Source organism: Erpetoichthys calabaricus, chromosome 7, assembly GCF_900747795.2.
Source record: "Erpetoichthys calabaricus chromosome 7, fErpCal1.3, whole genome shotgun sequence".
NCBI classification, from domain to species: Eukaryota; Metazoa; Chordata; class Cladistia; order Polypteriformes; family Polypteridae; genus Erpetoichthys; species Erpetoichthys calabaricus.
The window spans coordinates 27236979-27263742 of record NC_041400.2 but is presented as its reverse complement, the minus strand read 5'-3'; the positions used below and the strand labels follow the sequence as shown (position 1 = coordinate 27263742).

General features: G+C 37.7%; 1 protein-coding gene across 4 annotated transcripts in view; it reads left to right on the top strand.

Annotated features, from left to right (window-relative positions):
- Positions 1-1761: 1761 nt before the first annotated feature.
- Positions 1762-26764, top strand: part of ptbp3 (polypyrimidine tract binding protein 3) — a 135019-nt gene continuing 110016 nt past the window's right edge. For 3 of the 4 annotated variants that reach the window (XM_051930206.1, XM_028804902.2, XM_028804903.2), the window contains exon 1: positions 1820-2081. Coding sequence is in view for 2 of the 4 variants with exons in the window: in XM_028804902.2 (XP_028660735.1) it covers positions 2074-2081 (8 nt within the window). In the remaining 2 variants the exon portion in view is untranslated. Of the gene's footprint in view, positions 2082-26764 lie in introns of all 4 variants that reach the window. The other variant, XM_051930207.1, reaches the window with a different exon arrangement.

Below are 26764 nucleotides of genomic sequence, written 5' to 3'. Positions count from 1 at the left end.
GCTTTTAATCCATCCATCATTGTTGGAACATCATGGTGTTTTGGGTAGATGGTGGTGGCACAAGCCACCACCAATAGGACACCGGAAAAGGAAACAGAAGAGAGAGTAGGGGTTAGTACAAATTTTGAATGAATAGTTATTATCATGAATTGGATATACAGAGTGTCAGGATTAAATTACAGTGAAGTTATGAGAAGGCCATGTTAAAGTAATGTGTTTTCAGTAGTTTTTTAAAGTGCTCCACTGTATTAGCCTGGCGAATTCCTACTGGCAGGCTATTCCAGATTTTAGGTGCATAACAGCAGAAGGCCGCCTCACCACCTCTTTTAAGTTTTGCTCTTGGAATTCTAAGGAGACACTCAGTTGAGGATCTGAGGTTGCGATTTGGAATATAAGGTGTCAGACATTCCGATATATAAGACGGGGCGAGATTATTTAAAGCTTTATAAACCATACGCAGAATTTTAAAGTCAATTCTGAATGACACAGGTAACCAGTGTAGTGACATCAAAACTGGAGAAATGTGTTCGGATTTTCTTTTCCTGGTAAGGATTCTAGCAGCTGCATTCTGCACTAACTGCAAACGATTGATGTCTTTTTTGGGTAGTCCTGAGAGGAGTGCATTACAGTAATCTAGCCGACTAAAGACAAACGCATGAACTAATTTCTCTGCATCTTTCGATGATATAAGAGGTCTAACTTTTGCTATGTTCCTTAGGTGAACAAATGCTGTCCTAGTGATCTTATTAATATGCGATTTAAAATTCAGATTACAATCAACGGTTACCCCTAAGCTTTTTACCTCCGATTTGACTTTTAATCCTAATGCATCCAGTTTATTTCTAATAGCCTCATTGTATCCATTATTGCCAATCACTAAGATTTCGGTTTTTTCTTTATTTAATTTACATCTTTATTTAAACTACATCCACTGGGACATCTAAGGGGTGCAAGGCGGTCGGATCTACCCTGCCTGAAGGAAGCAGTCATGAGATTGATTGAAGGGTCTACCAGAGTCAGTGCTAAACCAGTCCTCCATCTCGGGGTCATTAGTCTGTTCTTATCCCACTGCTAACACCAGTGTAGCGACACAGATTCGTGGAATTAGCCTCTTTACTCTGATTGCTGGTGAGTGGTCCCAAAAAGGACCACTGATTTCTTCAGTGTGCCTCCACTGCACCACCCTTATGTCCGACAATACCATGCAGTCCAAGCAGCTTTGTCCACTTTGAGGCACTGCCTTGCTCCACCTCACTCTAAGGTAGCCTGTATGCCACGGCCACACCATCCTAAAGTGAATGAAAGTGCTCCCTTAAGTGTGGCGTCTGCGACCTCCTGCTCAGTAGGCTGCTTTGTAGCCAGGTTCTTCAGGTATTCCCGCCCCCTGGAGCGTGTCCTTCTCACATCCGGATCCTGGGGTCGCTAACATTACCTGCTTGTTCCTCTGCAGTTGCACACCTGCTGAAGGCTTTGTGTTGTTTTTGCCTTCATTACTTTTCAGCGTGGAAATCTTTTGTTCAAAATATATTTAAATAAATGTATACATATATTTTGATTTAAAAAAATCAATTTAATACGTAACTAAAAGGTTGTATTTAACACCTGTCACATGACTTTATCCGCACAACTTTGCTTCCCGACTGCCTGGCGCAACCCCTTTGCAAGCAACTGGCAACCCCCTACTTGTGCAAAGTTTCACATTCGAAGCAAGTGACAAAGTTTCGCTAACGCGCCTTTCGCCTTCGTCGGCTAAGCCTCGCGACCTCTCCGCGGCTCGCCTGAATGAAGGAAGCAACCAACCAAGCGAGGAAGGAAGGAAGGAAGAAAGAAGGGAGGGGGCCGCCATTTTGGGAGTGCTCTCGCTGCGCGTGCACGAGAATTCTGCGTTCACGTCAGCAGCAGGAAGCGTGCATTTAAGTACATTTGTGTGCGTGTGTGTGCGAGAGGCGAGCTGCACACGGTAACAACACCGCCACCTCCACCCCTAATCCATCTTCTCGTCTTACTGAAACCTGTACTGCAGCTTCTCTCCAGCTTTTTTTTTTTCCTTCTTTCCCCCGTCGGTTCTGTGCCATGGATGGGTAAGTGTAAACTCAACGCTACTTCTTTCTCACTTCCTTGCCTCTTCATTTTTTTTTCGGATCAAAGCATGCCTGTGCGTTTAGAAAGCGAAGACGAAGCAAAGAGCTTTTTTAACAAACACGCAAACGAAGGAAGCGCTGTGTCGGCGGCCGGCGAGTACCGCGGGCTGTTTGCACTCCTGTGTGCGCGCGCGAACGAACGAAACAACGATCGATCGCAGCTCTGCTCCGCATTTCGCGTGCTCCTTTTTTCTTTCGTGTTTTTTGGCAACCCTTTTATGCAAGTTTGAGAAGGGAAAAGGGGGCGAATGAGAACAAACGGGCGAGTTGCGGGAGTGGGTGTGTGGGCACCCCCACCTATATTGTGTCTCCACAACATGTTTTGGTTTTGGACGAGGGAGGATCCAAAGTTAAGAGAAGAGGGGAAGGAAGGGCCGCCGCCGTCACCAAGACTCGGCGGAGTTCAGTTTACTTTGCCCCATGTCGGTATCGACTTGGGCAGACTCGATCTCCAGTGGGAGGCGTGAAAAATAAAAAAAAGTAAGCGTACAGGTTTACTTCGATCAAAAGGGGCGGGGGTTCCGCACGGGTGGGGACAAATAGGGTGAGTTCAGCTGGGGATTCGGCACTTCCTTCTTAAATCAAAACGGCCATCTGATTGTTCTTTTTAGCTCTGCCTTCTTTTTTTCCCGTTTTGCTGAAAAAGAGAAGAAATGTGTTGCGGTCATTGTAAACAAGACCTGAGCAGTAATGGGCGTTGCTCAGGTCTTCAGGCAGCCTGCCTGGAATCGATCGTCGCAGTTCTACTCCCCTCTTACATATTAATTTGTTTTTGCTCTTCTTCACTTTCAAATTTTAGGCAGCTTTCTATAGTTGGTATTTTCCTTTGTCCTTTGAACGTGTTTTACGCGGAGAACATTACACCTTAAGGAGATGGATGTAAGCGATTGGACTTGTTGAATTTTTGTTGTTTTTTTAACTATGATTTGTCAATCAGTCCATCGATGAATCCCTTCGATCACTTTCCGCAATTTAAAAAGGATTTCGTGCGTTGTGATTCTTGGACGGGCTTTCATAAGGATCGTTTTCCCCGGTATTTATTGTTTTTTAAGTAAACAAAAAAAGAAATGGTTTACATAAAGTAACGCCCCTTAAGGTACAATGAGGCAATTTGCATGAAATGACGCGTGCCCCATCTGCATGTGAGTGGGGGGGGGGTGGCTCGGACTGAATTGGGGCGTGTCCTTTCATTTAGAGGCGGTTCTAATAAGTGGGCAAAATGCTGCCTTGTGAAAGGGGTGTACTGTACTGAAGAGGGGTTATGCTTTTATTCTCATCTAGACAGACCGTTAGTCCTGCGTGTCTGTTGTAGAGTACGTTTGGTCAGTATGACCATATAGTAAAAGTAATTGTCTAAAATACAAGTATATGTGATATACAATACAAGTACATGTGATGATAGTGACCCTGTGAGCCTATATGAACTAGTCTGTTAGATAATGTTTGCTCAGTGTAAGGTAATCTTCGTGTTGTACGATTTAGTGCAGTGATTAGCAGTGCTAACTCACAGACCCAGAGGCCTTTATTGAAATTATGACCTAGTCACTGCCTGTACATGCATTCTGCAGACAGGTGTAAGTTTTTTCTCTGGGCATTCAGTTTTTCTTCAACATTGCTGCTGCTGCTTGTCAGTTATTTATAAATATTACTTATTTATTTACTTGACTGATGCTTTTATCTACGGTGACTTTCAACATTTGCTTACATTTCTTTAGTTTTTCTATTTGGAGTACAGGGAAGTGAAGTGACTTGCTTACAGTCATGCATTATCATTATTGGGATTTGAACCCACTACAGCATACTGCCCAAGTTAAATTAATGACCAATTATTACTTAGCCTGAAGTGATATGTATGAAGTTAAGAACGTATGATTGAGGAATAGCCAGCAGCCACACCACCTGCAACTTCAGAATTCGTAATCCACCTGAAGCAAAGCTTGTTTGGGCTTGGACAGTACTTGGATGGGAGACTATCTAGGAAAAGCATGTGTTAGGCTTCAGGAGGTGCTTACACTATGGTCTGTTCATGGATGCTGATGAATCAGTGCAGTAAAAGTTGGAAGAGACAAACAAGTGAGACTGAGGGCAGAGGTTATTAAAACAATGAGAATTATAAGTGCAGAAGTGTGCAAAACAGTGTATTTCCAAGAATCAATAAATAGTTCCATAAATAGATCCAAAGAAATCATGCCATAAAACAAACCAGTGTCTTTTTGTGTTCAATAAATAGAATACAAATAAATAAGTTAAAATCCCAAAGCAGAGAGGTAAAACCCTTTGCACACTCAGTCCTGGGCAGGACATTGCCTGCCACACCCTAGCCCATCAGGGAGACCCAAAGTGCCACTGCCTATGGATGCCATAACTCCAAGGGATCCTAGCCCTTCAACAGATGCCGCCATGTCTAATTCCATCTCGCGTTCTCCCAGTTTCTGTGGTCTCACCCTATCCCATCAGTTCTGCTGTTCAGCCACAAGCTGGAGCCTTAAGGCAGAGCCTCTGTCCTGCTCTTGCTTGGTCATCAACACGGCCAATGCTTCCCATCCCAGTCTCTGTCCAGATACATCTCCCACATGTGGTCACTCTCTTTTGTTTAAAACAAACTTTCTTTTTGTTAAAAGGCTACTCATCTTCCCTGTCCTATACTGCTTTCTTTTGTTTCATTTGACCTGCAGCTGGTGCCCGCTGATTACTGTGCTGCTTCACAGTAATTGTCCATTAAAAAAATGAAATCGGTGCATGGTTACATGTGCGCACCTCGCACTGGTGTATATTGAAACAGTGCACTAAAACCATTAAAAATCATTAAATGAATTAAGCAATTAATTAAGCAATGGACTCCTCTTAACACACTGACTCTCTGTGATCACAAAAGATCCCCAGGCATCTTTTTTGTTACCCGAAGTCCTGGCTATATTTCCCGCAACAGCGAGGTCATCCTGGCTACCTAGTGACCAAACTCTCTCTCACTCCTTCACCTCCTAACATCTAATGTGAGGTGAGCATCCATGCAGTCAAGAATAGCTGCTGCCGTATCATCCAGGTGGATTCCACACATTGGTAGAGGTTGAATGATTCCCCTCTGTAAGTGTAAAGTACTTTGAGGTTAGAAAATTGCAATACAAATGTAATTTGATTAATTATTACTTATTATTAAATGTGAAGGAAACAATTCAGTCCATCAGAGTCATTTGTTTAATTGGGTAACCTTGGATGAACTGTTGCTTTTTCTTCTTTGCACCCAGTGCTGCTGGGTAATGCTGAACTTCTGCCCGTAGCACACATAGACAGAGGGGGTTTTGAAATCCAAACAGGGATTTCATGTTCTTGTTCGGCTATCTAAAGTATCATCTTAAACTGACCATGGAACCCCCACCCCCCATGATTTATATTCTCAGCTAATGCTGGTAATTGGAGTTTGTTTGCTATTCCCCTGTAGACAGCTGGCCTTATATGAAGTACAGTATAATGTTAACTGATTTGTATATTAAAGAGTTTATGTTAATTAGTTTGCAATTTGCCCAGTTTTACTATGTAATCATGTATGGAAATAATGCGTGTTTATTATTCTTTTTTTGTTTGTGCCTTATAGCAGGAAACTTGGGCAAACACTATAGGGCTGTACTTGGAGAAGGCAGTGCAATACAAAAAAATTAATTGCATTATACTTTGATTCTTAATAACTTGGAATTGGATAAACAGGGCTTGAGAATGTCATGTATTTTTTTTTTTTTTTTTTTTAATTATGTATTGTATGTTCACTTGATATGAAAATATTGGGAAAATATACATAATTGTGTATAAAGTCCAAATTATTGTGACTGTAGATCAAAGTAGATACTATAACTACCCCTACATGTAATCAAAAATAGACAAAAATGTCATTATATCCACCTATTATCCAGTACAAGTCTATGGAGGAAATAAGAAGCTTTTGTGACTGTATTTTTTATCATTTTATAATCTGGACATTACCTCTTTAAGCAGTATATGTTCATACTTCCAACACTGCTGCTTGGAAGATGTTTTTGAATGGTTCAATACAGTGGATGATAGTAAGCTTCAAATAAAGCGACACAGCTCACAGATTCCAACAACAGATGATCACATCAACAGCCAAGGACAATATGATCTATGGCAATACCTCAATACCTTTTCTGTTTATTTTTATTCTGAAAATATTTAAAGTAAACAAACTTTTCAATTATATTTTACTGATCTCTGCATACTGTTTGAAAATGATGCTATTGTGTGTTGGGTAATTACACATTAACACTACCATCCAACTCTTTTTTTAATTTTTATTTTTTTAATCACCGATTACAAATGATGCTGCTTTGATTGTGGAGCGCCAATGAAAATGTAAACTGACATTTTTACCTGCCTTCTCTGTTATGGTATTGTATGCTCACAAAGCAGGTAAAGTCTACCTCTACGTGAAAAATGCTTCAGATTTGACAATGCAAAACAATATGATACCTTCAGCTGTATTTTCATAATTATGTATAACAAGGTCCCTTAGTGGTAGAATTCTCCCTTCTACTTTGCCCACAAAATGAGGATGCTTCTTTTTTTTTTCTTTTCTTTAAAAATGAAAATTGTACTGGTTGTTCCCAATAATCAACAGTTAAGGAATAAATAAAAATAGTTCAACATTTTTTTTTTGTCATACAGACCCATCTCTTTAAAGCAGATAAAAAGAAATGTAGAAACAATTAGCATGACAGAGTAAGGGAGGCAGTAGATGATGGTTTAACCCGATTCTGCCGCCTTTAGATTGTTGAGTTTTTTGTCTCCATTTTTAAGGTTTTTTACTGTTTGAACATTTACGCAGCTAGCAGCGTTTCCACAGACAAACCCCAAATCCTTCATAAACTTTCACAAATGCTCAGAACGTGCCTGTTTAAGAGATCTTCAATGTACTATGTGTTTATTGATATGATGTAGTGTTTCTCTTATAACTTTGCTTTCAAAAAGGTTGCTGCATGAAACTGAATCAGAGGTATTTTAGTTTTATATGTACTCTTATTCTGCTACCTACATGTTAGAGTTGAATATGGGCAGTACAGTGTAACTGACACCTTTTGGATGCAAGTTCCTGGGTTTAAAGCCCAAGTCTCATGGTTGTCTGTGTGGCATTTGCACATTCTTCCTGTGTCTGCTAGAGCTTTCCTCCATGTACTTCAAATTTTCCTCCCTCATCCCATCTACAAAGTCCTGGTGGTCAAATTAATTGGCAACTGCACCTTAGTTCTTTGAGTGTTGGTATACGTGGGTGGGAGCTGTAATGGACTGGTGCCCTGTTCACGAATGCTTCTTCTCCTGTGCCCATTGATGCTGGGTTTGACTCTGGTGCACTTGGCGATGGAGTAAGTGTTTGAAAATGCCATGTTACAGTATGCAGATCTGAATATACTTGTAGTGCTGCTTTTCAGCATTGTTACAAGGTAACACGTAACCTGCTTCACTCCGGTTCTTCTTGTTGATGAGCTGATTTAAAGTAATAACTGGCTTTCTTATACCCATCATGAATTTAATTGCTCGTATCATGTTACGTTTTAGTCTTCATTTGCTTAGGTCAAAAGTTCAGGACCTGCAGCATTTTCTTGTATCTCAAACCCTATCTTGTTGTTCTTGGTAATTAATTGATTTTGAAGTAAAGGCTGCTGTACCTGCACTCTTCATGTTTTTGAATGCTTGTGGCTTGTCTTTCCTTAATTGTTTAGATAAAAAATGCAGTTACCCCAGTCTTTTATTTTAGCTCAGTCCCTCAACTTGTAGAATTCCTGTATTAGCTGCTCTGTGGACTTCATCTAGTTCTCTTGTGTCCTGATTGCAATCCAGAAAGAAAACGGTGCAAGTAAAAGTGAGCCTTGTACTTCATGCAAGGTGTACTTTCTATACCTATGTCTATGACTGGACATTTGCTTTCATTAAATGTCATTTGTCCCATGATTTCTGGAATCTGAACCTTCGTCAGGTCCATCTGTCATATGTCATGAGTTTAGGGCATCTGCTGATCCACCTAGTCTAGAAGTAAAAGAAATTTTACAAACAACCAGAAACTCTTTCGTTCGATTTAGTTTTTTTCCAAGAGCTAATAGCAGAATTGCCCATTACCTTATTTATCTAGGGTACATGTGAACAGTTGTCAAGGTTTCCACTTCAGCTACACAACTCAATGCAGGTCTGCAATCCCTTATCTGAAATCCTTGGTGACCTATTTGTTTTGGAATTCAGAATATTATGAATTATGGGACACTGTGAAATAGTGGTGCAATGACAGGAGTATTTGTATTTCATAAGTATGGGATCTTTGAGAAGGCACATCCCTTAAGTACATAGGGAGACTTTCTTTATCTTATCTGTCAGTTTTTATCGCAAGCAATGTGTTAAAAGATTTACTTAAGCCAGCATGTGTCCACCACAGTAGACTCAAAACTGAAGTGTTTTGAGCACATTATCCGAATGCATATTTCAAACAAAACACCAACTCTAAACAGAAATGCACATGGGCAAACTGTGTCACAACCTCCTTAGGCATGTGCACTTCATGTCCAGTGATGTATGTGGGAGCCCTTTAGTAATGCTGATAGAACTACAGTACTGTTATTAAGCATTAAATAAATATAAAGAAACAACAATTTTCATATTTTACTAATGCACACTTTTAAAAGTAAACCAAATTTTCACAGAAGCCTTTGCGGGCTGTCCAAAAAAACTGTCCGGTAGTCACTTGCACCCTGAAATCTCTTCTTAAAAAATGATCAGTTAGAGGTTTTTGAATTGTAAGATTGTGCATAAAGATTTGTGTACTTCTAATTTGTTCTTGATTACTACATTGGTTGGTGTGACCTCCATCCTGCATGACATGTACATTCTAACTACTGCATGACATGTACATTCTAACTATTGAGTTACATTTTACATATCTCCTAAAAAGAATGGTGGCCTCAAGCACTGAGTGCCTGAGTACCCCAATTTTGACCTTGTACTATCTAACACTCGCACCCTAAATGTGCATCTGCATAATTTTCCTTGAATCTCTACTATAGCCAAAGATCAAGAATAAGCAATATTTGTTATGTTTTTAGTGGTCTGTGAGCTTAACTGTACAATAATACATATTATTTTTATAACAATTTTTCCATGCTCAACATAAAATTCTGAAGGATAAAAAAAGACGAGCAGAAAAAGCTCAGTTAATAACTCAGTATAATAACTAGTATTAAATATAGAATGGCAAATGAAAACATTAACCAAATCTGGATTAACCAACCAAAACATTAAACGGGAATCTATATATACTGTATATATAAAAGTCAATGTATGTGTGTGTGTATGTATGTCTGTTCCAGCATCACTTCCGAACGGCTGGAGCGATTTTCATGAAACTTGGTACATATTTCTCATTGGTCGACTAAAAATACTGTAGGGCGAAATCAACCCTAACCCACCCCCTTCTGGGTAGGGTGGGGGGTGATTTTGCGATCTTGTATGCATGTTATCATCCAGTTGACACTCTGAACAACCACCAGAGGGCAAACTGGATGTGACTGCCAGCATTCTTCATGTTTGAGCACCACCGCGCTCCTGTTGAAATTAAATAGAGTTGGCCAGTTCCCAGTGTCAACTGGATGATAACATAAAAGACCGCAAGACGAACACATTAGTGAGTTTTCATTGTTTAATTTATTTTTTTAAGTTGTTTTTTTTATTTTATTTTTCTCAAACAATTAAAAAAAAAAAAACCACTTTATTTTCCTCTATTTCAGCTACTAAAATGTAAAATGCTAGACAAGGAGTGTGTGATATGTATTGTCTATGGTAATATATTAATTGTTTTAATGATGTTGGAGCTGAAATTACTTAGTATGTCATTCTCTTTGCAAAAAAAACAATCACAAACAAGCCTTGAGAGTCCACGCTTTCACTCTCTCATGTAACCAAACAGGACAGACTACTGCACGTGCGCAAAAAGAGTGCATTGGCGTGCACGGCAAGCATGTAGCTAACTAAAATTAAATAAGTAAACAGTGCCAGGGGATAAGACAGCCTTGTAATCTATGTCGTTAGATTTAATTGCAAGACACAGATCACTTGCGTGGAGGTGGTTTGGCTTTGAAAAGACTGATGTTGCTCAAAAGACAGCAATTTGCAAACTATATCAGAAACCAGTTGCCATTAAAGACAGCTTAACAACCAACTTGTTTGACTATCTGTGAACTAACCACCACACAGAATATCAAGAATACAAAAAGCTTCAGGAGTCAACTGTCCATGACAGGACTAAATCACCCAAGGTACAAGCACAAAACCACACTCTGGTTAGTGGAATCATTCTGCAAAAAAATTCTGTATGACAAGAAAACCAACATATGGCATGACATGGCTGTGAGAAGCCGCATAGTTTGCATGACAACAGACAGCGGACCTAAAGTTGTCAGTGCACTACGGATTAACAACTGGAAGTGGCTTCCTTGTTTTGGACATAGATTTCATGTTGCCATTGAAGAGTAATTTGGATCCCTCTATAAAATAAAATTTAAGTGAAATTACTGTATATACTCACGGATGAGTTCTCCCGCGGATAAGTTAGGACGATTTTACCATATAATTTCTGGTATTTTATAATGTCGGTCGTTTAAGTCGAATGTGGAAAACTCACACTATCAGTCCAAGAGATTACGATATGCTAACGCCCATATTTTTTTTTCTATGTATTGTGCCTGCGTGACTACACGTTAATACCCAAACTATTCCGAAGCAAGGTTTGCATTGTTTTGTGTTTTTTGTATCTCACACCCTCATACACCTTTATCGTAAGAGCATCCCTTATCTACGATGAAGTGTTCAATCAGAAGAACATATGAAACCGGTTTTAAATTTAAATGTCGTTGAAGTAGCAAAAGAAATTGGTAACTGCGCTGCTGTACTCTTTTGTTGCCAGCGATTTAGACATTACTGGCTGTGTATTGAGTTATTTTGAGGGGACTGCAAATTTACACTGTTATACAAGGTGTACACCAACTACTTTACATTGTATCAAAGTGTCATATCTTCAGTGTTGTCCCATGAAAAGATATAATAAAATATTTACAAAAATGTGAGGGGTGTACTCACTTTTGTGAGATACTGTATATATGGTATCTAGTATGGAGCCCTGTAGGTGTCAGGGGCAGAAATGTATTATTTTTGATTTCCATAAAAAACATATGCGTATTGGGCGCATTTTATTTCGCAGACACTCTTGGTTGGGGGGTCCTTGGTTCCAAAGCACATTTTTTCTTTCATTATTTAAAATATTTGCACAGTTCCCTGCCTCCTTGCCTTCCTCCATCCCACCCCTGTTGCTGCAAAAGTAGGAACAGATGATGACACAAGGGAGGGGGCAAAAAAGAAAAAAAAGTAATTTGGCAAGTATTAAAAAAAAAACAAACAAAAAAAAAAAACACAGGAATTCAGAGAAGGTGAGTCTCTGCACACCGCCATTGAAAAAGAGGTCAAGAGCTACTTGATCATACCTGAGGTGGACAGTGATGTAGATCCACTTGAATGGTGGAAAACACAAGAATTACATTTTCCCAAATTGGCAAAACTTGCAAAAAAGTATCTGTGCATCAAGCAACTCTTCTGAGAGGGCTTTCAGTACCGGAGAATATGTTAAAACATGTAGCAGTACTGCTCTGAAGCTAGATGCTATGGACAGACTGGTGTTTCTGTCACACAGTTTGAAGTTTTGTCAGTAGAACTTTACAATTGTTTTATTTTTTTCTGATATGTTTGTGTAGTATTGTACTAGGACTCAGTGATATGGCTCAAAATTCAAATTATGAAATATTTGGACCAAATGTCGATATACTATATACATTGATATTTTTTTCATATCCAATTTTACTCAAAAAGATGTTATATAGTTCTTATATTTAATTATTTGGGTCTAATTGCACAGTAATACCTTTTATATGATTTACTTTGTATTAGCATAGGTATAAACAAAGCCATATACATTATTGCAAGAAGGCCAATTTTCTGACTGTGCTTAGGTAGTGCAGGTTGTAGGTGCTTTAACTACTTTAGTAGATTTCCCATAAAAAAACTTAAAAACATCATATTTACACATTTTTATGTATGTTTTGTAAACAAATAAACCTTGGTAAGAACAAGCATTCAAGCAACCTCATACACAAAACACACGCACACACACACACACACAACTCCCTTACTGATTTCTAGATGCAGCCTGTGACCAAAGCACTGTAATTTCTTTCCTTTGTTCAAATCAGTGGCTTTAATCACATTAGCAACATTGCCTGTGGTAATGCAGACTTGTCGCACAGTGTGTAATTTCCACGCTTTAAGTACATCTCTGAGCCCCAGTGCTATCGTGTCTCTGGTTTGGTCATCTGGCAGATTGCCTGTCTGAAGAGAGATGCTCTTCATCTCCCAGTTCTCAATGAAAGGACTGTTAGGCTCATGTATGGTTGCATGGTACGACTAGTCCACAGAATGGACATGGTGGAAAAGTGGCTTACGTTCTGAAGCTGATTCAAAATTTTATTGTATAGGTTGGGTAGTGCTTCCTTTGGAAATGATTTCTGACAGGAAAGTACATATTTGAGATAAATTGTTCTCAGTAGATTCTAAAGTCCATGTTTTTCGATGGTAGCAATAGGAACCATAGCTTTTGCCATGTGTTATGTTACGCCAGCTGTTATTTCCTTCCATTTGGGGCTTGTCTTTTCATACGGTATTCAACGAGAGAACGTTGCTGTTAGTGTGGTTTGTTTTGTGTCTGTTCTTTGTTGCATTTTTGAACAGCGGCCTCGCAGACTTTAATACATTCTTCATACTTGGTAACGTGTGTTGTTTTCAAATGGTTGAATAGGTTTGACGTGTTGCCGGTCTTCGTTCCTAATTGTCTCTTGCAAAGTTTGCATATTATGTTTTTTTGTTCTGTTTTATTCTATCTGAAGCCAAACCATTTTCAAGAAATGGACATCACATCACTACCCACTTCTGCCTCTGTTTCAGCCATCGTTGCTATGCAGGAGACAGGCTTTAGTTAGTTTTGTATACGGAGATGTACTCTAACTTATTCTGTACTATAAGAAAATCAATAAGAACCGGAAATGAACTGGTAATTGTAATAATGGGATAGAAACGGGGTGCCCTCGAACATGCTTACTCAGAACTCACAAATCCAAATCATAATCTGTAAGAAAAGTCATAATCTAGACAGAAATTCAAAGCCAGTCCATCAGAGGACAGGCAGGGAAGGTAAACAGTGGGGCAGAACACAGGAGTTTATCTGGGGAAACTGGGGAGTTAAACTGCTCAAACTTTTTTACTCGAAAACTAGGGGATTAAACCACAGGGCAACTACTTACATGAAAACTAGGGAATTAAACCACATTGCACAGGCAGCTAGTTATAAAGCTGTTATATCTGGTTATAAAGCCTGCTGTTTAAGCAGCTGCAGCTCGCAATTGCACTTCTAACTGTGATGCATTTTATGCAATGTATAGCGTTCTGTTTTTAAAGCTGCTTTGTGACAAAACTTGAAGTGCTATATAAAATGACATGTTAGTACTAACTAAAGTGGTGCTTTCCGCCATGTTTCGCTGTCTGAAATAGTCTTGCTAACTCAGCCCAGCACTGCTGATGTCACGGGTTCCTGTTGCCAGATTTAATTAATATTAAATCAGTATATCGAAATAGTTTTATTTTCAAAGGATGCATTAAAAATGATCATTCATTTTGTGGGACTCGGAATATTGCTCAGGCCTATATTGGTCAGGTATTGGTTAATTTGTTTAAAAATGCTATAGTTTTACGTTTTTTTGTACCTTTGTGCAATATATAACAACTTGTTTACAAATGCTATGTTTTTTTTTCACTGTGCAGTATATGACAGAACCTTGATTTTTACACTATAGTAATGTATGTTAGATTTTTGTTCTTGCTTGCATGCTGCACAATTCACCTGCAGAGCAGTTTATGTTTATCTAGAAGGTAATGTTCAAACCATCCATCCATCCATTTTCCAACCCGCTGAATCCGAACACAGGGTCACGGGGGTCTGCTGGAGCCAATCCCAGCCAACACAGGGCATAAGGCAGGGATCCAATCCCGGGCAGGGTGCCAACCCACTGCAGGACACACACAAACACACCCACACACCAAGTACACACTAGGGACAATTTAGAATCGCCAATCCACCTAACCTGCATGTCTTTGGACTGTGGGAGGAAACCGGAGCGCCCGGAGGAAACCCACGCAGACACGGGGAGAACATGCAAACTCCACGCAGGGAGGACCCGGGAAGCGAACCCAGGTCTCCAGGTCTCCCAACTGCGAGGCAGCAGCGCTACCCACTGCGCCACCGTGCCCCCCTGTTCAAACCCTGTAGTTCAATTATGATTAGTATTTTGTTCCCTTTGGATTCATGTGTTGTTTACATTAAGGGTAAGTGTCTGTTTAAAATGCTCTCATTATAATAGTTTTGTTGGTCTTGGTTCATTTTTTTGTGTAAATCCTGTAGGCCACTTTGAAATGTTTTACTCCTACTTGCACTGTTTGATCTCAGTAATACTTTTGTGATTTTAATTTTTTTGTTTTATTTTACTTCAGTTTTAAGTAAATAAATAAGATCAGTTTTCCTTAACTGTTGTTTCCATTAATTTCATTAGCAAGCTGCAATTAATATCCTATTAACAAGACCAAGCTCGATCAGTTGGGAGTTCACTTGGGAGAACCTTAACATAAAGTCCCAAAAACTGTAGCAAAAAGCCCCCACAAGAAGATGGATCCATCAGCCTTTGGCTTGTATACATAAAGGGCAGACAAAGATTTTGTTATAGATGAAATATTTCATAAAAAATGCTTTTCTTACCATGGAGCACCGCAGAGTTAAAAAGGCATAGCAGGAGTTGCCTGAGAGGCAATCAAAGCCCCACAAGACCCAAAAGCACAAAACTAGCAACAATGGTCAAAACAGAGCGTAAAGGTCACAAAAAAGTACAATAATCAAAAGAACTCATCAAAACCATGAAGCATTCAAATAAATTGAAAGGGACTGCTTGTTTTCTCAGCCTTTATGGAGTTATGGAGGGCAGCCCTTTCATGGTGATAGGCTTGTTGCTCCACCTCTTGGGGAACCACCCACAAGGCAGACCGAACATAGGAGAAAATGCGTAGACACATAGAAACTAAAGGATCAACAATATTAACATAACAACAACAATAATAATAGTATACTTTATTTATATAACAAAAGAACCAAAAATGAACAAAATAAGGCATGTAAAAAAGGACCCGATGGGGGTACCCTGGCTGAAACATAACAATTACCATATTTTTCGCTCCATAAGACGCACAGGTTGGAAATGTCTGTGTGTATTATGGAGCGAATATTGCGTGACAGACCATGATGTGTATTACCTGACAAAAGTTGACATCCAGGGGTACAGGGCGACATTCAGCTGTTAATGGCGACAAAACTCACCGTTACGTTACAGGCATTCTCTCTCTGCTTGGAGGAATGTTAGATTCATTGACTCGGCATCTAATCCTTGCATGCGCGTGAGCTACGAAATGTAAAGAAAGGCAAGATGGCATCAACATCTCACAAGGGAGCGAAGCGAGTGCAGAAAACAAAATACTCAGCAGACGATGTTTTGCGCATTATCGCTGAGTCGGACTCAGATTTTTCAGAATCTGATTTTGTTGAGAGTGATCAGGAGATCGAGCAAGAGAGTGAAGAACTGGCATCAGCTGATTGGACACCAGCCAAAGCCGCCACAGCTGAGCGCATTCACGCAGCCGATGCACCTACTGCAAGGTTTGTGTGGGAGGAATACCCAGACATTGATCCGTGGGAGCGAAACTGGCTACCGGACTTCACAAGACAGCATGGCTTGCTGTTGGACTCAACAGATTACCAGCTGCTGGAAAACTTCAGGCTGTTCTTTCCTGACGCTGCCTTTTGGCTACTGTCAGACGAGACAAACGGGTATGCAGAGCAATTTTTTGAATTGCGGGCTGCACTTGCACTGCATTCTCGTTTTTCAAAGTGAAAACCCACAACAAAAGACGAGATGAAGGGCTTTGTGGCATTACAAATAGAGATGGGAATAGACTGGCAATATAACTTTAGGGAGCATTGGTCCAAATGTGCTTTGTTCCCTGGTGGCTTTGGACAGGTTATGCCAAGTAATAAGGCATGTGCTCCTGCAAAGTGATTGTGAGCAACTGAGCTTCATAAATTCTGACACTAGCAATGAGAAGTTCTTGGGGTTTCCAGAAAACCAGAAGAGTGGTTGAACCTTAAAGTCTCTCCTCATTTGTTAATGACAGTGATGATGGTTCTTAATACCGCTGTTGACTTTACATGGTTGAAATATTATTCTGCTATATTTTATTAAATATATTAGTACACCATTTGGTTCAGAATATTTTTCTTCTTGTTTTCCTCCTCTAAACCTAGGTGTGTCTTATGGTCAGGTGCGTCTTGAGGAGTGAAAAATACGGGTTTAGGAAAGTCATTCTCTAGTCTGGATGCAGTAGTGCTGAAGACTCTGATAACCATTGAGCACAGTTTAGTTTAGGTGTGATGAAGCTGCCAGCATCAGTGACTGGCGTTTGTGGGTTTAAAAAGCTGCTGTTTTGATTTCTTTTAATTTTCTTCTGCTCTTTAACTTTTTTTCTGTGAGGTTAAATAATTTTTTATTGAGGTGCAGATTAATAGAAATATGGTTAATAGAAGTTAGTGAAGGCAATGAGGTTAGAGACAAATTAAGGTTTCCAAAGGTAATTTGATGATTACCGTTAAACTGTATCACAGTTGTAAAGTAATTTGGCACATCTTGTCCGAGCTCATCTTAAATTTAAGAGACGGTTGTCTTAAAGGAATACATTCTGCTCCCTTGAAGAGAACACAGTCTTTGGTGACTCTGCAGTGACACTGTACCATTCCCTTGACTCCCTTCTGCTGTTTATGTCTGGGGGTATATGTTGCCATTACAATTACAAACTTAACTGTTTTATTTCCTGTAGTGCCATACTTTCTTTTTCTAAATATATCTTTTGTGAGCAGAGGTGGAAAGATTTTAAAAGTTTCAATAGGACTGCGTTCTTAAAGACCACATACTGTATCTAGGAAGAAAGTTCCTTGCTGGATAAACCTGTTTGTTATAAATTGATGATTGTTTCTAATTTAATTTAGTTTCATATTAAATTTTTTTTTAGAAGTTAGGGTAAATGCAAGAGAAAGTAATATGTTTCTCAAAATAAAATTCTTTTCATTTCCTTTGTAAAAATTCAGCATGTTAACCAGTTTCAGAGAATGTCGGTGGGGAACATGCTCTTTACAGTCCATTGACGTTTCTTTTTTTGGTATTTGGCATTTTGAATTTTTATATGAACAAAGAGGAGGTTAAATGCTGAAACTGTCTGTGATGTAGGTAGGGCCCAGTAGGTTCACTGGCTTCCAGATTATCTGGAACTATCAGTGTTATTAAGGTGCAGGCAGCCCAGTGCCATTACCAGATGCCCATTTTTGTTCTGCTGATAAGTTTATTTGTAGAGTGATATTAGGAATATGAGTGTAATTGTAAGCTTTGTTTCACATTATTTAGTTGGAAAATATTTTTCATATAATATTTCCCTTGGTTAGACAATATTTTTATTAACATTAATAAATATGGTTTATTTAACCCATAGTGCAGTTTTTGTTTATCTGACAGCTGTTGACATAGCTATGCAGTAATGCCCATCAATTTGCCCTTGTGATCAATAATAAATGTCTTCCTATTTATCTATACATTTTTAGTAAAAATGTCTAGCAAAATAGGAACATTTGAAAAGAAAAAGCAATTGCTTGTTTATTAACCCAGATCTGTTTGTCCTGCAGGTTTATTGGTAAATCGCCTAAAGACATCTGTAGTTTTAGTGGCTCAGAAGGTAATTAACACAATATGAAGGTGCCTGAATAAAAATATGTAATTTTGACAGAAATACTGGCCAAAACTAAACAATAGTTGAGGTGCAAAGTGAGAATGATCCTGCTATAGTAAACACAAGTTATAAGTTAACAGAATGAACTACAGTATGTCTAAATCACATGCTTACTATCTGTTATATCACATGAAACACTAAATGCTATTTTGTTAATGTAGACTGTAAGCATTTAGCACATTTCATCATGCACTCCCAACTCAGAATTGGAATAAGTCGGCTCAGTGGATGGTTGTCGTTTAAAGCAATTGGCCAAGTTTTAAATGCTTCCACTTGTCTTGCGGCAAAGTTTTAAATTGTTTCACATTTACCTGCGTTTATTGATCTGTCTATCCAGCTAGCCTGAGTTCTTTGTGAACTGTTATTTCATGTTCTCATTCTGTGGCCAGAAGGACACTTCTGCCTAAAGCAAATGTCACATTATGCAACTTCTAGTTGGAGGGGATGTCAGACTTGAATAACTGCAACTTCTGATCCATCTACAGAGCATGTCAATTAGCATAACTAGAAATTAAATTATGCGACTGTGTAACGATTTCACATTTCCAAGGGCCCAAATGGAGTAGGATACCTTCTGACAGTAATGGATTGGAACCAGCAACCTTCTAGTTACCAGTGCAAGTCCTTAGCCACAGAGCCACCACTCTGCCATGACTTGATTTAATAATGAATTTTATGTGGCAATTGTTCTGACAGACAAGAACAGGAACAGTAGTGACTGTAGTCTCAGTGCCATTAAAAGCAAAACAGATTTAGCTGGCCTGATATACTCGTCACTGAAGTGAAAGCAGTCAAAAATCAAAAAAGCCAATTCTACATATTTATTCTCTGCATATTAAAATAAAAACAAACACATTAAATTTAGGATGGAGGTATCTGAATCTCCAACTGTTATCTTCTTTATCTCACAAAGGAAGATCACATTTGTTCACATTCAATATACTGTAACTAATAAACTTTGCTCATTTCAAGTGAAACATTAAATGAAATTCTTTGTGCACAAATGAGGTTGTACTGCCGATAAGGCAAATCAGGTCAGTCCGCAAACCAGTTCTGTTACTCCTCCTGTGCAGGAGAATTAGATTTAGGAAGGTCCTTTTGAGCTAACATCAAGCAGAAGGTTTTTTTGACACATTTTTAATTGAAAGGGTTGCTTAATCGTAGCAAAAACATTGATATATTTCTGTCTTCAACTGCAAACAAGGGATCTGCTCAGAAGCCCACCTTGGAGATGTACATATTGACCAGTGAACACGATGTGCCATAAGGTATGCTGAAATTTAATGGCTGCATATTTAGTCTAGTCTAGGAGACTTTAAATACACTGGATGGTTTTACTGGGTTTGGTGTTTATACTAAGGGGGTAGACTTGCTTAACACTCACCCAGCTGTGGACCCTGACAAAGAGAAAACGCGATTTGAGTTATTTTAAAATTAGCTGATTATTTAAATGGGGGTCCTTCATTTTGAAAATGCGGGCAAAGAGAGGAGATTGGTTAACTGTGACGTAAATGGTAAAAAATTTGTATTATACATAAACATAAAAGGTGATCTAGTATTTTAGTTTAAAGTAGCTGCTTAGGGAACCTTTACATCTCATCTTCATGTTATTTTGAAAAAAAATGTGTATGAGCCCTCTTGCCAAAGTGTATGATAGTCTTTAATTTAGGATGTTGTGCTCCTCATTAATCTCCTAACTTTATCATGAAGTATACCATTTCATATATATGGTAGTGATTTATACAGTATTGTGTATCTATAAAAAAGTAGAGTGGTCTGTGTGTGTGTGTTTTTTTACTTAGTACAGTTTTTTGTTTGGTAATATCTCGAGAAGTGTACTGGTAGTATTTGTTTGCTTACTTGAGATTTTTACAAATATCATTTTACTGCTATTCTTTGTGAAGGCACATGAAACATTTGACAGTAACTTCTTACACGGATCATTTCCTGTTGTGATGAATGGCAGGATGCTGCTGCTTGTTTGTGATCCTTCTGCACATTATTTTTGGGAAGGAGTGGATTACTTTTGTGACTGTATTCAAGTACACATTATTTTGGTTTTTCTTTTCCATTTTGACTAAAATGCCACAGAACTCCTATATTTGGAAAGTTTTTCAGCATTTTGGTTCTCCCTCATAGCTCAAAGTTTGCATCTTTCATGCTTGGCTTAACGCAGAGGAAAAAAACAAATCTTCAGTGTTCCAGTGAAGAAGTGTATTTTTACTTTGATCAATTTTTAAGAACATCTTGAAATGTTAATTTAATTACGCATTCATAAGGTGGAGCTTTTTCACAATAATATCTATGGAAGTAATGTTCTTAACATGAAAGTGAACTTGTCCAATTTTCACTGAGCTTTCACATTAGTGGTTTTATTGGCTTTTGCTAAATGATTATTAGAGTAGAAACCAAATTATTTAGTGTCCTTTATCTGATCTAATTGTGATGTCTGTTCATGAAGTACCTTATTTTTCAATTAACTTATCATTGGTGTTCTGCTTAAAAGCAGAACTATCAATTACCTGATGTTCTGTCTATTTTAGTCATTTCCCTTGATGTCCGCATACGGGTTTCTTTCTTCTTTTGCCTGAGAATATTTGTTGTTCTTTTTATTTCTGACCTTTTCATGAGGACTTTTGTGAATAACCCCTCTCCTTTTAAGAAACATCTGAAATACATATTAAGGCCTACAGTTGTGTTGAAAAGCTTTCTATCTTTTCATGCTGTTGTGAAAACTGTTTTCTGTAATTTTCTTAAATTTTCATTGATGTTCATGTTTCACATACATCAAACTTGCTCCCTTTTTGTTTTCAGAACATCCTTGTTAATATAATTAAGACAAAATTTCTCATTATGAATTTTCTTGAGGTCTATTTCTGACACACACATTTTCTCTGTTGTTATTATTGTCATTTATACTCAGATTTAACTGTCATTCTTCTTTTCTTCAGTGGTAATATTTTAGTTTATGGTCTCATGTATAGGTTATGTAAATGTATGGATTTCTGACTTGCATATCTGTCTAACATACATCACTATGCTGCTCTCCACAGTCACAATCACAAAGTTATGGATTGCTTTCTAATGTCTTCATGAGTCTTGAGGCCATTCTGTAGAGTTGCACTTCGATACAAAAAAATGCAGCATTGTGACTTTTCCTCCCTGTCAGAAAATGTACAATGCAGGATGCTTGAACCTTATTGGTCACTATCAAGTGCTCTTACCCGTTTCCTGCAGAAGATGCTTAGTACACACACGCTTCAAGTGCTGTGGAGGAATGAAACTAATATTATCACTATGCCTGATATATCTTTAGTAGCCCTGTCACCCTGACTGGCACCTTTATGGGCAAAGAGAGCATCATACTACTAGAACAACCAAAACAGACATCATATAGCTCAAAGTAATGTCAACATGTGACAGGAAATGTTTCCAGTGATTTTTTTTCCATTTTCTTTCATTATAGCCCTTTATTTAAGCAAGCAACCTGGGGTTTAAACCCAGTTTCCTAAAACCATCATATTGAAAAAAGGTTAAAACAACAATGATTGCAGTAAGTTGCACATTACTATAATTATTAGCAGAAAGGTATAGTAGCCTTTTTGTAAAAAACATTTTTGGCCTTTAAACACAGCGTAGCCTACAATCTTTTGGTTCATCAGCTAACTATTTCTGAGATTTGTCATGTTAGGAAGATGCACAAATGTGATTCAGGCTTCAGAGAATTTAATATGCAAGATTTTCTTAGGTGTCAGGTTTTTTTTAATACTTACAGTAAATGTAGTAGCCTAATATATGCACTTAAGAGTTATGTAGTGAGAAAATTTGTCATTTTTTTTTTAAAGTGCTTGTCTTCTGCTAATTTTGTTTAAATAAGGAATCATCCTCGGAGCCCCCAGACCAAGGTTATTATAGTTTTGCCTTTTTATATTAGTATGTATTTCTATATTTTTTCTGACCTTACTTGGAAATTCAGTTCAGTTTTAGTTTTCCTTCATCGTGTGTTTTTTAGTTTTAGTTTAGTTTTTATTTTACAAAGACATTTCTATTTTATTTTTATATATATATATATTAGTTTTAGTAATTATAGTATGGTTAAAGAGCTACAGTACTATGGAATTTAATTTTTGTGTCACAACAAGACAGAACTGTACACTTACCGGGTTTAATGTTAGTGGAAGCTTACTACACTACATGACACAGTTTACTATTTGGTTTTGTTTTTGTCTGATAAAAAGCATAATCAAAACCAGGTACTGAATATAAACAATTTTACACAATTTTATGATTTTTAAAATATTTTCTATGTCATTTGTGCTGAACAAATCATTTTTCGTTTCCTTTTATTGCCCAGAATGGGCCAATTTGTTATGAACTTTAGGTGAATTTTAAGGTGTGAGGGTTTTTTACTCTAAATGTCTACAGCACACCACATATCCTGCTCCAATGATAATGTGCTTATGATGAATGCCTTCAATATTTCATTCAAAAATCTCAAACACTCGGCTTTGTTATTTTCTACCAGCCATATTGGTCTCTGATTCCATCTCAGGCACACACAATTTATAGACAGAATTTTGCACCTGCAGGCCTGGAAAGATATAAAAAAATAAGAGATTCTACTGTGTTCAGACAGGTGTGACTATGAAAATCATGGGGGTTAAGGAAGAACAAGGCTCTTAGGCTTGAATGAGTGTGCAGACCCCACCTAGCTGTACTGAGGGAAACAAAGAAAAAGAAGCATACAGTGTGAAGGTTAGAGGCAGGGAAACTTGAATAGCGCACCATAAGAAGAGTAAACCCTTAATGAGCAGAGCAAGAGTAGGTGATAGGTGTATGTAGGGGCAGAAAATGACAGAGACAGCATCTGAGATTAAGAACAATATATACATTATCTGAACCTGTTTATCCAGAGAAGGATCACAGGAACCTGGAGCCCACCCAAGAAGGTTTGGATGCAAGGCAGGAAAAATCCCTGGTATGCAATATGTATGATATGGCTGATGTTAAGAACAAGAAGAATAGGATATTTCAACTATCTGATTTTAAAGAAAGAGAAACATTGAAAAAATGGGGACAGATATTTTAAAACATAATTCTGCTACTGGATTATTTTCACAATATCAGGTATTTTGAGCTATGAATATGAACTAAAAAAGTTAAATTAATAAGTATAGAATAAATACAAAAACACATTAGTATGATTAGCTTTTCATCACTTGGCAGACTCTCTTCGCCTACCTACCTGTAGTTCAGTAGAGATGTTGCCAACTCAGGTATTTTACAAGGTTTGTATCGCTTCGTTGTTGAACAACATTTTTAAATCTAAAGTGATTGGTCAGCAACAATATGCTGAATTTTGTATGTTGACATTGTCAGTCTCTTGATCAGTGCCATTTTATTTTCAAAAATCGGGAGTGGTCTCCCCTAGACTTTCTTGTGTACTCAGATATGGGGATGGATATTTGAGGAGTAAACCACAAAATGAGGATTATATTATGTACATTAAAGAACCATCAACAACAAATCAAATGAAATTAATAATATATTGAACAATTATTATAAAAGTAAACTTGAATAAATCGGACTCAGCAGCTGCATGAATTAAAAAAAAAAAAAATCGAGTATGTGTTCAGGTAAAGTACCACTTCCAGTTAATGGATTTGGCCCAAAAGTTAATACAGATCTACAATTCTGGTGTAATAACCACATGCCGAATTTCATCCATCTATCTAGTTGTGTTTTTGAGATATTGTGTTTATATACTGTATATACACACACACATAATTCCAAATAATGGTATTTTTGGACTTGGGGAGTTCTAAAACGTCAATATTCATGTTGAGGTCAAATTTTTTTCATGATTAGTATACTTTCTCTATACTTAGTATACTTTGAGTGCACAGTGGCAGGTGAATTACTGTCAACAAAAAGCAGAAACGTTACTCACTCGTGATTTTTCTGTCCATACGGTAAAGTTTTTGTTGAGCAGCACATTCCGATTTCAGGCGTTAGAATTACATCTTGATATACAACTAGTGCAAAGAAAGGTGGCACGTAAATCGCTTTCTATTCCACAGGCTTTACACGCATATTCAGATCGCTCTGTCACTGCAAATGCTGTGTGAACACCCAGCCTCCTTCACCAGCCACCGTTCACTGGATGAATACGTGCGGGGGGCTCATGAGGGATGACTTTCAGTTTTAGAGTTACAAGTTATAAGGGTCAAAAACTAACAGCAAGAAAATTAATTCAAAAACGAAAAATAAAATTGTTTAGTAAATTATTTTATTTCAGTTAGTATAAATATGTGTCAAATATTACCACAAGGTGTTTAATTAAATAATCCATGTATCCATCCATTACAGAACTTTCTTAATCTATTTTAGGCTCTTGAGGATGATACTTTCTCAGCAGCACTGGGTGCTTGGATGATTTAAACAAATAATACGAATAATATTTCAAGTAAATGATACAATCCTAATTCCAAAAAAGTTGGGACAGTACAGAAAATGCTAATAAAAACGTGTGATTTGTACATTCCATTCACACTGTACTATATTGAAAACAGTACAACAACACATTATTTGATGTTTTACCTTGTGAATTTTTTTTTTTTATATACACTCCTCTCCAATTTGTTTACTGCAACATGCTCCAAAAAGTAGGGACAGTTGAGTTCACAACTTTGTAATATCACCATTTTTTAATAACACGCAATAGGCATTTGAACATTGAAGACACAAGTTTGGCCACGTTTTGCAAGTGAACTATTCCCCCAGTTCATCCATTACACAGGTTTTCAGCGGCACAGGTGTATAGGGCTTTGTTGCCACACAATATTTTGCACTCCATATGTTCTCTGTCAGAGACAAGTCAGGTAACATACAGGCAACTCTATGCCTAGTCAGCCATGCACTTGTAATTCAGGTTGTTAGGAATAGGTAATTTTAATGTTACATCGTAAAGTACTTATAGTTTATGCATTTTCATAAAAAAGAACAAAACAGAAAATATATAAATCTGTTCTTAATATTCGGTAGGTTTGTGGTGAGGCTGGTGCTACGTGGTTAATTTTTGCATATGATATTTAGATATATGATCCTTTTCTGTTAAATTTAACCTTGGCTTTTTTGAACTGTCTCGCTATCCAGTTGATGTTTTAGGAGAGCCATATTGTATTAACTTTCAGCAGCATATTGTATTAACTTTCAGCAGCATATTGTATTAACTTTCAGCGCATCTTATTCCTTGAATTGCAGTTTCAGCATTAGAAAAACTGGCTTCTGAATTTGTAAAACAAGTTTAATCAGAACATGTGAGTGAATGTAAAAGACTGTCTTTCCTTCTTTACTGTACCTATTCTTGCACTTTAATTAAATTTCAATTTACAGAATTCAGGTCAATACAAAGAAATGGAAGTGATTAAATTCACCCTGTCCCCTTGTTATGATCAATTCTGTTACTGTCCTATAAATTATGTACGGTATGCTTATAACTTTCATGTGTACAAGTATGGTTCATTTAAGAAAAGATCATCAAATACACTATTCTTCTGTTGTATTTATGGATTAGTGTTAACATAAAATTTGCAATTTACAGAGACAAGATTTTGAGTAACGTGTGATTCTATTTCAGTTACTGGGGATTGCATTGGCCATCTTTGAAAATGGCTCGGATGAATGGATGTAGATACTGCAAGAGTCTGTTGTGAACCATCTAAACCCTTTCATGCATACAGCTTATATTCAGCAATTTACAAGTTCGGAGATCAAGTGCATATCTGTACAAAGCTGGGTTAAGAATCCCAGGAAGGCTGAACTGTCTGTTTCACAAGTTGAGAACTTAGTATAATTCCCAGGAATTTCTGAAGTTGGCATTTGTGTGTACAAAGCCAGAAAGACAATTTGAGGGTAAAGGATGAAGAATATTGCTTAATCCGTATTTTAATTAAGTAAACTAACATTTATGCTAGTGAACCATTCACAAAAAATCTTGCATTATTATAATTTGATCATTTTGCAAAAGTTAATTAATTTAGTAAAATTAACAGTTTGCACAGTGTCAGTAAATTGGATGAATTTTACAACAAGGGAGCTATTCTCAGTCCAAGCAAAGAAAGAAATTGTCAAGCCAAGTCATCACCAAATGCAGCCATGTGCAATTGGCTCCAAAGCCACTATTTTCTATAATTGACGGGAATTATGTCATCTGGCAGTGATGAAGCTATGAAGTAGGGCACATACAGTGTCTCATGGAAGTTCAACTGTCTGCACCTTTTCTAAACAATAAAATGCAGTAGCATACTTTTTTTTTTATTCCCATCTTTGATGTTTGTTGCAAATGTGTGTTTGTGATTCACATACTCTTGGCAAAAAAAAATAATCAAAAATGCATAAATATAAGAAAACATACACTTTGACCATTGCTTGTCCTCAGCATATCTGAGACATAAAAATCCCTGTGCAATCAGTGATTACAGAACATTTGTGTGCCTTTTATGATCTGTTTGCAAACACTATTGACCTGAGAAATTGTCAAGTTCTGCGGTATGGGTGAAGACTGAGTGCTATCAAATTCCCGTGGTGGTTAATCTGGGAATTGT